This window comes from Aspergillus tubingensis (genome assembly GCF_013340325.1).
Source record: "Aspergillus tubingensis WU-2223L DNA, scaffold_3, whole genome shotgun sequence".
Lineage (NCBI taxonomy): Eukaryota > Fungi > Ascomycota > Eurotiomycetes > Eurotiales > Aspergillaceae > Aspergillus > Aspergillus tubingensis.
In genome coordinates this window covers 4,211,846-4,225,538 of record NW_023336277.1, presented here as the reverse complement: position 1 = coordinate 4,225,538, position 13,693 = coordinate 4,211,846, and the positions used below count along the sequence as shown (strand labels likewise).

At 47.0% G+C, this 13,693-nt stretch overlaps 6 protein-coding genes across 6 annotated transcripts; 2 read left to right on the top strand and 4 right to left on the bottom strand.

Moving 5' to 3' along the window:
* Positions 1–86: 86 nt before the first annotated feature.
* On the bottom strand, positions 87–554 carry AtWU_02541 (nuclear transport factor 2 family protein; the record flags this gene model as incomplete). The annotated part of the gene is made up of 1 exon (XM_035497655.1): positions 87–554. The coding sequence occupies one exon, from the start codon at positions 552–554 to the stop codon at positions 87–89; it is 468 nt and encodes a 155-aa protein (XP_035353548.1).
* An 889-nt stretch (positions 555–1,443) lies between these two features.
* On the top strand, positions 1,444–2,949 carry AtWU_02540 (carotenoid oxygenase family protein; the record flags this gene model as incomplete). Its single annotated transcript, XM_035497654.1, has 1 exon — positions 1,444–2,949. One exon carries the CDS (start codon positions 1,444–1,446, stop codon positions 2,947–2,949), a length of 1,506 nt encoding a protein of 501 aa, XP_035353547.1.
* A 1,565-nt stretch (positions 2,950–4,514) lies between these two features.
* Positions 4,515–5,703, bottom strand: AtWU_02539 (Zn(II)2Cys6 transcription factor domain-containing protein; the record flags this gene model as incomplete). Its single annotated transcript, XM_035497653.1, has 5 exons — positions 4,515–4,619; positions 4,669–4,844; positions 4,905–5,158; positions 5,218–5,551; positions 5,610–5,703. The coding sequence occupies 5 exons, from the start codon at positions 5,701–5,703 to the stop codon at positions 4,515–4,517; spliced, it is 963 nt and encodes a 320-aa protein (XP_035353546.1).
* A 548-nt stretch (positions 5,704–6,251) lies between these two features.
* AtWU_02538 (NAD(P)/FAD-dependent oxidoreductase) lies at positions 6,252–7,389 on the top strand (the record flags this gene model as incomplete). The annotated part of the gene is made up of 3 exons (XM_035497652.1): positions 6,252–6,652; positions 6,718–7,214; positions 7,283–7,389. 3 exons carry the CDS (start codon positions 6,252–6,254, stop codon positions 7,387–7,389), a joined length of 1,005 nt encoding a protein of 334 aa, XP_035353545.1.
* Positions 7,390–8,698: 1,309 nt separating this feature from the next.
* AtWU_02537 (linalool dehydratase/isomerase) lies at positions 8,699–10,411 on the bottom strand (the record flags this gene model as incomplete). Its single annotated transcript, XM_035497651.1, has 3 exons — positions 8,699–9,482; positions 9,533–9,714; positions 9,767–10,411. 3 exons carry the CDS (start codon positions 10,409–10,411, stop codon positions 8,699–8,701), a joined length of 1,611 nt encoding a protein of 536 aa, XP_035353544.1.
* Positions 10,412–11,314: 903 nt separating this feature from the next.
* AtWU_02536 (putative MFS transporter) lies at positions 11,315–12,933 on the bottom strand (the record flags this gene model as incomplete). Its single annotated transcript, XM_035497650.1, has 3 exons — positions 11,315–11,970; positions 12,022–12,556; positions 12,631–12,933. 3 exons carry the CDS (start codon positions 12,931–12,933, stop codon positions 11,315–11,317), a joined length of 1,494 nt encoding a protein of 497 aa, XP_035353543.1.
* Positions 12,934–13,693: the final 760 nt, after the last annotated feature.

Below are 13,693 nucleotides of genomic sequence, written 5' to 3'. Positions count from 1 at the left end.
GCGGAAGGCCTGTGTACAAGTTTGGTCACAGGTAGCCGGTGAGGTGTTGGCACATACTGTATTTGGATCTCCTTATTGAACATCCTCTAAAAGATCCCGTTATCGTTCTTCGACTGACCGGGGACTTGCGAAATTGAGTCCCAGTGCTCCACAAACTCTCCATCCTTGTATCTCAGCATATCGAAGACATTCAAGCCAAGATCGCCCTTCCACCGTACAACATGACTCTGAAGAACCACGTAGTCTCCATCAATAAGGATCCGCTTGAATCTGATGTCGGGCCTCTCAGCCGTGTGTCCTGTCAAGTCTTGGATCTTTTTGTTCGCCAATTGGCTGAATTCAATGATCGACTCGGGCCCGTCGCCCACTTCGGGGTTGTGCTGCTTATACTCTCCGCGAAGCAAGGAGCGGGTTGTATCGTAGTCAAAGTAGACAAACGTGGCAAGGAATAATTTGAGGCACTTCTTGATGATAGCCACCTGGGTAGCGGTGTGGGGCGGCTGGTCAGCAAGCGCTGCGTATCTCAACTCGACTTCAGCTTCGAGGTCAACCATTATGAAGAACAGAACACGTAACGAGGAATGAATTCACTGGTGCTGGATATTAGGTGAACGCTCCTGACAGATATATAAATGTCTGTATCCAAGGAAATGGCTTGTGGTGGCGCCCAAGCTATCCGCAAGGTGGCGTTGTGGTGCCGCAGCCCCACGGACACCCGAGTGTTGGGTGGGTTGAAGAAGAAGTACGCCTGCCGAGAATTACAGACGAGAACGATCTTATCTGACTGCAGTCTGTAATTCTCTTGTAGGTGTGATTACTTCCCCATCTAATAAAAGCATAGCTCACGTATCTGCGCGCAATGCGTTGGGTGGAGTTCATACCGCGAGGCGTTGAAACCAGAGTAGATAATCTATAGACCGCAGGGAGTACGGACGCGAGCGCTTTGTATTTGGCGGTAGTCTCAAATAGGAAAGGGGACCATTATAGCACAATGAAGGCCGTGCAGATATTTTTTTTCACCCCCACTGTTCTGTACCAAAGGGGATAAGCAAGGTGGGAGACTACTTAGGGGATATTTGCTTGCATGGCCTGCCACCGGACTGGGAATGTCAAGTGGAGCCCCATACAACGTGTGACAAGACTGAGGATCTGGCTCGAGCAGAACTGTGTGAATGCCGTATGTACTGCAAGAGCTTATCGGCTGACTTTGCATCACTCAGAACCTTTTGAGATCAACTTCGCGGAAGCGGGGCCCCGCTTATGGCTCGATTAACTTTTGCAACCCCAAACACCCCCTCCTTTCGATCTTATATATAGCTCTTCAGCTCATCAGGTTTTTTTGGTTTCACAAGACTCACCTCCATAGAGTGATACTATTCCTTCCTTGATTCTGTTCTCAAAGAACGTATTAAGCTGCTCGCAAGAATCTCTTCGTGATACATTATGGCTTTACCATTCCCGGATATTCCTTGGTTGCAAGGATTTGACAAGCCTTGTCGTTTTGAAGGCGAAGTTCGGGATCTTATTGTTCATGGCGAGGTGCCAAGAGAATTGGATGGCACCTTCTTCCGTGTGATGCCCGACCCGCATATCTCGCCTTCTTACTATGAAAATGGTACGCATTACATACCGTTTGATGGTGATGGGAATGTCAGTGCTTTCAGAATCAAAAATGGGCATGTCGATTACAAGCAACAGTATGTGAAGACGGAGAGGCTCATGAAAGAGAGACAAGCACGCCAGTCTCTGTGGGGTCGATACCAGAATCCCTTTACGAGTCATCCATGCGTGAGGAGCGCCATGGAAAGCACAGCGAATACAAACGTCATCTACTACAATGGCAATCTTCTTGCCTTGAAGGAATATACTCTTCCGTACTCACTCGACCCAGTCACTTTAGAAACGCGAGGGTACTGGAATTTCAACGGTCAGATATCATCCAGATCATTCACAGCCCACCCCAAAGTCGACCCGAAGACTAAAGAGCTTGTGTGCTGGGGTACACAAGCAAAGGGACCCGGAACACGAGATTGCTGTTACTTTGCTTTTGGTCCAGATGGTAAAAAGACTGAGGAGTGCTGGTTCCAAAATCCATTCTGCGGTTTTCTGCATGATGCCGGCGTATCTGAGGACTTTATCGCTCTGATGCTGGTCCCAATGCGCGTCGACATGGGGAAAATGGAGAAGGGGGGATCGCATTACTATTATGATTTTGACCTGGATCTACACTGGGGTCTAGTCCCTCGACGAGGTTCTGATGCCTCAAAAGTCAGGTGGTTTAAGTGGAAAAATAGTTTTCCAACCCATACAGCGAACGCTTACCAGGAAATCGGGCCCGACGGAGAGGCAAAGGTATTTGTCGATACCGTACTCGCTCATGGGAATGTCCTGCCGTTCTTCCCCGAGGAAAACCGCAAGAATGATTCACCAACGATCGAATCCCTCAAGTTTCGTCTGGTTCGTTTTTGCTTTGACCTGAAAGATGAAAACCCTACAGATGGAAGTTACATCAAGGTTCCCGATCCGGAAGTGCTTCTCGACATTCCTTGTGAATTCCCGCGTATCGACGACAGATTCCTGGGTCAGAAACAGAAACTTATCTTTTGCGCTACCGTTAAACAAGATATGCATTCGGACTCAAAGAGCCTGGTTGGATCTGCCGGGCTGAATACCTACACGATGGTGGATTTGTCCCTCGGGAAAGTGGAACATTGTCCATTTGGACCTAGTTCCGTAGTTCAAGAACCCTGCTTTGTTCCTCGGTCAGCCGACGCGCCGGAAGGAGACGGTTTTTTGATTGGCTTAGTGAATCGTCTGGATACAATGTTGACCGAACTGGTTATCATTGATACCAGACATTTCTCCAACCCAGTAGCCGTGGTAGAAATTGGACTTCGGCTCAGGCAGGGCTTGCACGGTAACTGGGTCAATGCAGCCGATATGGAGTAAAGAAGTTCTTATCTTGATCCGAAACTTTACCGCCCAACCTCCCCACCCTCGTGCTCTTGTCTGTATCTATCCGGGATGGGTACAGTTTGCTGCTCAGGTAGAAATGTGACGAAACCAAACGTCACAAAGCCTACTGATCACTAGGAATTTGCCGCCTGTGTTGTTGTTCTTACGTTTATATAGCTTACAATCTTACTGTCCTTTGAAGACATTATCGACAAAGTAAAGCATTATAGATTGAAGGTATATTCGTCCTCCTAACATCTTTGGAACATTCTTTCTCATATAAAAGTTCGTGGACTGTAGGTCAATTATCGTCTCAAGCCTCGGGGTCCGCCGAAGCTGGGCAAACCTGATCGTGTGACTAAAATCCACTAGTCCAAGGAGGTAACGATATCTATTCTGAGAGGGGACGGCTCCCGAGAACTGAAGCAAGGTTCTGGAGAACTAACACAATGATCCTAATATTCGATGCAGCAGAGATACAATAGGTATCCAAAAGTCTCGGTACACTTAAAAATCCTTAAATTTTTAATAACAATAACTCTCTCAAATTTGTTGATATAGTTTTATAATTTAATATATATATATAGATGAATAGTACCTCTTTTATACTGATTAAAAGAATTATACAAATAATACTTAATTAGATAATAATCTTAATATATTTTAATTTAATTCTAGATTTTTCGAAGCAAATATTGCAAAATATTTATATAAGAATATTTTTTTTATTTATCTGAAATATATGCCTTTTTCTGGTACAATAATATATCATATATTTGTTGTTTTATATAAAAATCAAAAAATATGTTGTGGTGATTTTTTAAAAAATATAATATAAATATTTTTAATTTTCTTTAAAACTTTCGTATGGAGTTACATAGAAAATATATATTTTTCTAATTTTATTAAATTTAAATAACAGTTTCACAACCAAGATATCTAAAAAGAACATAATACTAGAATATTATTTAATTAATATTTAATTATATAACTAAGCTCTTAAAAAATATAGTATCTTATAATATTATAGAGATAATTACACTCAAAGTAGGTAAGTTTTGGTGTGACTTAGCGGGATGTCCCGAGACTTTTGATACTATAGTGTAGAAGCAAGGCCAGGGGCATCGTTGTGATTCAAAGCAAGATTGATTACTATTACTCACAGCCGAGCACTTGGCATTAGAGATAAGATATATAGCAGATTGGTCAGAAATACTATTTTGGTCTACAAAGATCACTGGGCGCCGACAATATAGTGAAATCAGGGCAGCGCCCATTGAAGAACAAAAGTGGTCTAACAATCCTGACAGGGATGGAACAGGCTGCTGGATAATGCTTCAATTACCTCAAGGACTAAGAAAGAACTGCAGGGCTGTCTTAGGGATTTCAATCTTACTTGTACCAATTCAAGCCCCGCGTGCTTGGATGCTGGCCCCGAAGAAACATGGGCTTGTGAAATCCTCTGCGTTGGATGGGTCACGGTGACCAAACAGGAGCAAGGGTCTGCCTGTATGCAAATCACAATGCGAGAGAGCTGATAAGCCTTTTTATATCGTTGACTAATCGAAGACAGGTTGGTACCCTGTCGGGAAGCTGGCAGCTCGTCCGGTAAGAAGGGGGACAATCAGGCGCAGGCGGGTCCCGATGCCAGCTCGTTTGACGCTCTTCTAATAACTGCACTAGTTTTATAAAACAGAAGTCGTTGCTGCTAACGCCGAATATCTCTGCTTTCAGAACCTTGCGCATAATGGTTCTCCATTCTGTAGGCACAAGATTCACCGAGAATAAAGAAGTGTGGCCTAGCAGATTGGCATGGTATGAACCATCTTGATCGACGTTAGAAAATCGCACTTGCTTATGCTCGCCGTTACTGTCGAGACGTTTTGTCTCTGTATCAATTGTTTTAAGTATTCTTTCATAACACTCGCCGACGCACAGACAGACCACACCCAAAATGACGGAATTTTGAATGATCGCAAAATAGCGTAATGGGCAGTGCTGGCAATTCAGAATCATAAATGCTTTTCGAACGGTTTCACGCAGCAAGTGCAGGTCTTCTGGGACGATTAGCTGAGATTTAAGGCGAAGCTGTTCTAACAATAGATATTGTTCAGAAAGACATGCGCATGTATTTGTTGATGGCTGGCTAACAGTAGCCGCAAGCAAATCCCTGTCCGGCTCGGGGTATAACTGGTGTGGAGGCCTATTGTCAAGCTAAGAGTCAGTGGCAAAGGACGCGTAAGTATAGCTGGTTCTTCATACATGTGGTCAATGCGATTTCTTTCGGTCATAGGTGTACAGTACGGCAGACCACCATCCTGTCCCGATCGGAGCTGAGTCAGAAAAGTGAATTGGTCCGGTTGGACCGTTGCGATATCTCCATGCGATTCAGGTGAGGCAGCTACGCGATTGGTAGGCGACGTGGAGTTCTCACGTGAAACTGGGTGAGTTACAGGCCGTTGGGGACAAGTCGGTTGCTTGCGCTTGGATCTGGGTCTCCCTAGTGGCATACGGGATGAATAACAACAGTCCTTGTTCGCGGAAGCGCATCTGGAGCAAACGGGACGCTCGCCGGAGCATCGAACCTTCCTCGTCCCTGCAGCTGGCAGTCAGTCGGGCAATCCTTTGAATAAGTTGAGCGAAAGGAGCCATACTACAAGGGTCACATGAGCCTCGGTAGGGTTGAGCGCTGCGGTCCACTTCACTTGAAGTCGGTTGACCTCCAGAGACAAGTTGCTGTGAGTCCATGTTGTATGAAGAACATATTTCCAGGTTCCCAAGAAGTGTCCGTCGGCGGCATTTTAGGGAAAGTTTCCGCCTGGGACCACTTTACGTCAGCCGCCAAAAAAAACTCTCCGAGAAGGTTCGTCACTAAGGCAAAGGCAAGCGGGTAATTGGGGACGGCCTCGGAAACTTTAAAAGTGTCCGAGACAAGGGTCTAGGCTCTCATCATTAATGATCTGCCCACCGATGGCCCGAGTCTGAGCCTATCTGTTGGTATCAGTCGAGCATAGTAGCTCTCCCTGGTATCATCCTGCTATGTACTGCCATACACCTTGTGTAGCTGGCACCCAGGCCACCAACTTACACAGAATCGTTGCCTGAGGATAGCAGCTATCACCTTATAAGAGACCCTCTTATTCCTACCATTCCACATCAGTTTCCCAAGGGAAATTATAACACCAGTTCTCGACGCACCCATCTGGCTCACGGCTGGGACAGGTTCAGGTTATAACGTACTGTTCATAGTCCAATTGCCCCTCACCTTGACACACGAGCCCTGGCTAATGCAAGATATGATGTACGACGCTCTCATCATTGGTGGCGGTCCAGCTGGACTGGCAGCGGCAATGTCCCTCGGGAGAGCCTGTTGTAAGACTGCCCTTTTCGATTCTCAAGTGTACCGTAATGGAGGGGTTACTATGATGCACAACGTTCTGCGGCATGACGGGGAAAAGCCGGAATTTTATCGCGCAACTGCGGTTGAGGAGATCATGGACAAATACGATACCGTCTCCTTCATCGACACGCATATAACCACAGCTCGACATGTTGAAGAGTATCCGAAGCGGCCCTTCTTCGAGCTCAAGGATGAGAGAGGTAACACCTGGCTGGGACGCAAGTTGGTTTTAGCGACGGGGACGGAAGATGTCCTTCCACCGGTAAAAGGCTATAAGGAACTCTGGGGCCGTGGAATGTACGTCTTATACCGCCGGATATCCAGGGTACCATGTAACAAAGCTGACTTTTCGTGACTCGCAGTGTCCATTGCCTATTTTGCGACGGATTCGAAAAACGCGGTGGCCATGTGGGCGTATTCCGCTTCGAAACAGCGACTGAACTGATCCCTCTTCTCACTGCGCTTCCCCTTGCCGGCAACCAACAACTCACAATCTTTACAGACGGAGACATCATTGACGCCAATAAGGAAATACAACATGCCCTAGACATAGCAGCAGCTCGAGGTGCCAAATTTGATAAGCGGGAAGTCACATCCGTTTCCGAGAATTCGCACACAGCTGGCATTCGGATGCACTTCAGCGAAGGGCCTGATCAGGATCTCCGGATGCTCATACACAGTCCCCCTAATGTTAATCGTGGCGCGGATATTATAGCGAGCCTCGGTCTTGAAACTCAACCAGGGCCTGGCGGCCATGTTATCACAAAGACTGCCATGCGCGAGACTAGCCTTCGTGGATGTTTCGCGGCTGGCGACACCTCAACCTCCGCTAAAATAGTCTCGGTTGCGTTAGCCACCGGTAAGTTGACTTCGGTCTTCAAGCCATACTCTGATCCCGTGATCAACGGCTGATGAATCATGCTCAAGGATCACTTGCCGGTATAGGAGCCGCGAAACAGCTTGCTTATGATAAAGGTCTGGAATCATTACAGGTATCAGTTGAAGGAGCAAAAAAGTCGCGTGGAGTCTTATAGAAATCGAATAATTGCCGTCAATCGCCCATATCTAGGCTGGTTAAATTACAGGCCCTCGTCTGTCTGAATGTGTTAATATATCTACTTTCTCTTAGACGCTGGTCTTTATAGTACCGTTCAAAAGCTATCTCCGGAGCAGAAACTTGTAGTTCTCAACTGTAAATCTACCTGCCCCTCTTTACCAATTCAACTGCGAAACGCTTACCCTGGCACCGTGGGTCGTGACTAGGCACATCGTATCACGAAAATTCAAAGGTTATACCCAGTTCGCTAGCTAGATTCCCCTTATACTATGATTGAGTATGGTTGTTTCTTTTTCCTTCTGCCTACTCTCTCATGTGAAGACGGCGACAGGGTGTGTTTCAATTGACGCTAACCGAGCAGGATATTCAGAACAAACGTGGAGGGGTGGACTCTTAGTACAGAATAGACAGAATAAAACAATGATATGCCATCAAGACGAGTCAAACGGCACCTCGCAGCTGGTGAATTCATTAACAATTGATCAAAAACAGACGAGGCTGCGACGCCACTTAGACAGCCAGGTGGAATGAAACCTTCGGAAGCGATAACTAGATGTAAGGAAGTATTTAAGCCGTATTTTCTTCATAGAATGGCAGAGAGATATTTTGTGAACATTACAATGACCCGAAAGCAAAATATTGGCATCAACTAGCCCTATACCGCCAGAATACAAAGCGAAAACCAACGCGCAAAGCAGGCATTTCGAAGGGCTATACTATTCTGCTTCCAGACTGTACGAGCAGCTATTCAGAACACTGTATGCATGAGAATGACATGTGCAATTCCGACGAGGCTCGGTAATGGGGCTCTCCTCTACTTCACAGTGATCAATGCAACCGAATGCTGGGGCATAGCTGTGCAGAGTCGCAGTGGCTGTGTAACGGTAGCACATACAATTCAAAATGTGCTGCTAGATAGCTGTATCTCTCTTTAATCAATTCCATTGGCATTGATGCTTAAGAGGCTCAGGTCCTGCTGTATGGGGGGATTGGACCACATCCGCATTGAAATTGCTGGCTATTAAAAATCTGAAGGCATCCTCCAGAAGTCGGAAACCCGGTACCGAAAATAGAAGGACTAGTTATGTCGCTCATGATGGACAGGAGCTGCGATATATGATTTTTAATACATGCATAGCAATTGACATCCCGTGCGTTACGGCTCAAGAACTGCAATACTCAGTTGAGCACTCGACACACTTCTGAAGTTGGTGCTGGTCGATTTCCGTTCCGCCAGATCCATTACTTCCTTCCTTCTCCGTCTTTCAGTCCTTCTCACAAACACCTTATTGTACCTTTATTATAACAACATCAACTTCATCCCCCCGGACAGGTACAGGAAATGTGAAGCTGTTAGTGTCGGTTACCTCCACACACTTCTGCAGTTCTCCCGCAATATAAACTGCCCAAGTTCCTTCTTCTAGATTGCGAGCTGTTGGTTCCACCTCAACCACGGAGCTATCCCAGGTCTTCATAGTAAGTATTAAAGCACTTTCATCTGAGTCCCACTGTCCCCGGAGAAAGTCAACACCTTGTGACAGATCAACACCGTCGATCCATGGACGCTTAGCCAGGATATCCCGCGTCCATGGTCTATCCCACATGATTTTCTGGCCGTCGTTGACATTCAGTCTGGCATATCCAATAGCAGCATTCCCAGTAAACCGGTCCATGTGCCTCCATCGGTGAGATTCATCTATAGCCTGGTCGTTGCGCGGGTAAAACAATCCGCCATTTTCCCAGGTGGGATTCAAATTCGTATCCGCGTATTCTAGTAAGCCTTCCAATTCAATAGACTTGCCGAGCTCTGACAACCACTCGACAACGTAACCAAAAGTTGGAAGGGAGAAAGGAAACTTAGGGGGTGGGATTGTCTTCGCGATCTCAAGTGCCTTTAAAAGCAGTGCCTTATCTCCTGCATCGTCCCCAGCGATCTCTCTGTAGACATTCGCTAACGTGGGCGAGTTGAGACGTACATCTCCGTCGAAATTGGTTATGTAACCGAATGCCTGTCTTTCAAAGGCAGATCTTACTAACTTGGGGTTCCAGGTATTCATAAAAGCATTTGCGCTGCGGAGGTGTTAACACCTTGCCATTTCACCAAGTAGGGAACAACATACCCGGCAGTAAAGCCCACTTGCTTTGGAATCTCAGGCCTATCCTGATTCACATACCACCAATCCACGTACAAGCCATTCGACGCAACCATCTGCTTCAGTTCCCATGCCTTTTTATATTTCTCAAGAACGTCTCCAACAACATTCGTGCCGTCTCTGACATCGTTGTATCGCATGCCTACCAACTTTTGATAAATGATTAGCCGAAAACGGTTCGCCGGGACGGACAGTAAGTACCGGAAACTGATTGCAGACAACGAAGACCAGGTTGGGCTCGCAACAGACCCCAATCCATTTGTTCTTCTCCATTTCTGAGATTATCGCCGCCTGTAAGCTGCGGTTATCATACGAAAATACCTCCGTACCGAGTCCCCAGAATAGTGGGTCCCAACGGAACGTCAGAGACAAGGGCTTCTCAAACTCGTCGTCGTCGAATAGCATGGCATACAGGCTCGTCATCAGCAGCAGATGTCCACTATACATGATGTTTTCGCGCACGACAGGGTCAGCCCAGGGCTTCCTCAGCTCCTCTCGATCAGGATCGGTTTTATTTCCGGAATGACTTGTGTTGAACCAGTAGCCCCACACCTCGCGCCGGAGCATTTTATGTATCAAACGACGTAGAAGAGGCTTGAAGACGCTTCGCAACGCTGGGAGGCGATGAAAATGTGCTACTCCAGCACCATAAGCCATGGCGGATATTTGATATCTGTACGCATCGAGGAACTCCTGGGCAGGCTCCTGCGTCCCCATATGGCGCCATTCACCGTCTAGCTGCCAGGCAAGATTGTGGTAGTGGCGCAAATGGCCCGCTTGCTTGATGTCAAGCTTCGGGATTTTCGAGATATCCAGAGGGAGACGCTGCGGAGGCTGTTGCTTCATTTTGACTGAAATTGATTTGATGCGATTGTTCAAAGATAGTATCCCAGGAAAGCGTGGTTATAACGAGATATTTAGTTCACATTTGATTCTGAGCATCTGAATTTGCTTTGGGATCTTACTTGCTTAAATAGATCCGCACGCCTGGACTCGGCTGTAGTCTAGAACCTCGCTGTTGACGACGAACCCCCCCCCACCCCCCGCCACTGCCTGTGGGCAGCCGTCAATACCATGTTGCCGAGAAACATCCTTCTGCTGGTAAACAAAGACTATCTCAGTTAAACAGCGGATATGCCCTTACGTTCTATTGCCCCCACCTTTCCCAACCGCCCAACAACTCACCCGATCCAGATTGCGAATTACTCCGTCCTCAAGCCACTATTTGTGGGGCGCCACTTTACCTTGTCAGAAAGACTCCTGCTGCTCTTTGCTGACGGGAGTGGTGCGCCACCTTTTCTTGAAGACGTGCAGTCTGCACTCCACCGGCCACCCAGTTCACGTTCTGTCTAGAGCTGGGAACTGCAACCTCATTTTATTTCGCTTTGTATGTGGAATATTACTTTCTAAGGTATTACTGTACCCAGATTCTGGTCACTCAGATCTCCCGTTATCCAGGCGTAGTGGATTTCAGAGCAGAACTGTTTATCAACGAATGGCAGTTCGGCAAATATGGTACGTTGAGAAATTGTCGCTTCGTTTTTCTGCCTTCTGTCAGGACCTCACCATGCTGATGGTCTTGACCCAGAATGCAGTGAACGTGGTTTAGAAAACAGGATGACATTTAACCTGTTGTTATCCTGAGTATATTCAAATATCATGTAATATCTCAATGTATGAAAATCGTGTTGTCCCGATTTTTCCGGTCCGGTACCTGTCCAAGAATAACATTGGGAATTCCTCCACTCCTCAGCTAGCACTGCGAGTCCGTTGCGACCAGCTCCGTATACGTCCACCGTAGATCCAGAAGACAACAGGCACTGGGACCATAGCCGCACTGAGAAAACCGACGAGACTTGTAGCCCAGGCAACTCCCAATTTATGATACATGAACCTGGCGAAGAGAGGAAACACTGCACCAAAGACACTCCTTACAGCACCATTGGCTGCCATTGCACTGTTTGCCATGCTTGTATAGCAGTCAACAATATATGTAAAGCACTGAATGAAAATTGTGTACATGCCCCAACCGATAAGGAATCCCGAGCAGACTTCACTTGGCCAGGGAATCTGAGAATTGGAAGTCCAAGCATACCAGAACAGGCCAGCTGGTACAAGACAGCCACCAAATATCATTAACGGGAGGCGGTCTTCAGGCTCGAATTTACCGCCATTGCTTTCCACCTTTCGCTTGAAAAACGTTTGAGTATAGATAACAACCACGGCAGTGCCAACAAATACTCCAGTGATGATGCTTAGGAGTGGAAGTGAAGCAAGACCCGAGCCCCACCCGCGAACTTCACCAAAGGCGATAGGATATGATTGATAAAATAGGTACATCAGACCATATATAAAGGACTGATATAGTGTTAGAAGAACAAGAATCGGCTCCGTGAAGAAGAGCACTGTGCTAATGTCAGCACCTCAATAATCCCTGCAGGTTCTATATCGCTTACCCCATGGGCGTACCAGGTAAAGCTGCGCTAATTTATGGAGAGATGCTTCTTCCATATCCAACTGCGAACGGATATTTCGGGCCCCAGTCTGCTTCCGCAGATCCTTCGCAATACGCTGAAGTATAGCTGGAGGGTAGGTCTCAGGGTGGACCAGCATAGCGAGGAGGGAAAAGAATAGCCCAGCAATGACGACAACCCACATAGTCCATCTCCAGCCTGCAGAACTGTCGACTATTAATCCGCCAATAATCGGGCCAAACGTGGGACCGGAGAACACCAAGCAGATGCAAAACGCTAAGGCAGTTCCACGATAAACGACGTTCCAGCAATCTGTAATTAGTCCACCAAGGACAGCAATAGGAGCGACGCCGAACAACCCTGCTAGAAAACGGCCGACTAGGACGGTAGCAATATTTTGACCCAACGCTGGCATGAGGCTGAACAAAGATGATATTCCGACTCCTATGACAAGGGGTAACTTGCGTCCGAACCTCTCGGACAATGGCCCAAAAATGAGAGGGCCAATTATATAACCCTATCCGGTAGAGACCCAATTAGAATGACCTTCGCTTCATGTGTGTTTTGAGAATAGATATAATGGACACCTACAACCAAGAAGAGAGACGTGCCAAGTACAGCCACTTCTTCGTTCACACCAAATTGGTCTGCGACTTTTGCTTGAGCACTACCAAAAATACTGCTGGAAATAGTCACGACCAAATTGAACATTGCCAACATAAAAGTCGCCCAAATACGGGACGCCAAAGACCAATTATGAGGATGGCGGACATCATCAAAACCGCCAAATTCGAGAAGCTCATCTTGCCGAAAAAGCTGAGCGGCAGCCCTTCCATGCTCAACATCTCTTGCCTGGGATCCTAAGGAAATTCCATCCGGCGTCGTCTCTCTCATATTGCAATCCTGGTGTGTGAACGATAGTCGGTAAGACGGCGACTCTACTTCTGACGGAAACTTGCTTTCATCTTATAAAGCTGGCGAAGGGCACACCTGCTCCACTTAGTAATGGGATATACCGCGACAGTGTCTTGCCGCTGTTACGATCTACGATAGGCAAGAAAAATATTAGACTGCAGGAAAGCTGCAGCGGGACAGAGTACAGGCCCCTTAGTTCCGAAGAGCGTATGGCTCTCGGAGAGTTTAGATGTCTGGAATGCGTAGTTGGCGCCTAGGGTGTCCCTGTTTCAGTGGTCGCGGAAACTTTTAGTCTTGGTGACTTCTAGTCTCGGTCTACTGATTTGCCGGATCGGGGACTTTATTCGGAGATATTTACCTCCCCTAAAGCCCAAAAGCGACTATTCAGCACGTCGCCGCGAAGCCTGTTCTGTGCCTGATGGCAACATAATAATGAGTCAAGAGACCTTGCGGTGGTAGCTGAAAGGTATATCAGAGGCAATAACAGAATGGGCTTACTGCGGATGGAAGATCAAAGGTTAAACATATTGGACGCTCTACTTCCAAGGCATTCCCGCGCTGGATGTACGAAGTTCGCCCGGCCTTCCTTTCCAGTGCGTTTCCAGTTGATATTTAGGTAATAATGCCTGTGGTCATTTTGTTTGGATGGCAAGGACAACACTGTCTGTCCATATATTCCCTAGTGCCGGAACAGTATGTGGGGCTGGATGGGATATTTCATACCAAATGTCACGTCCTT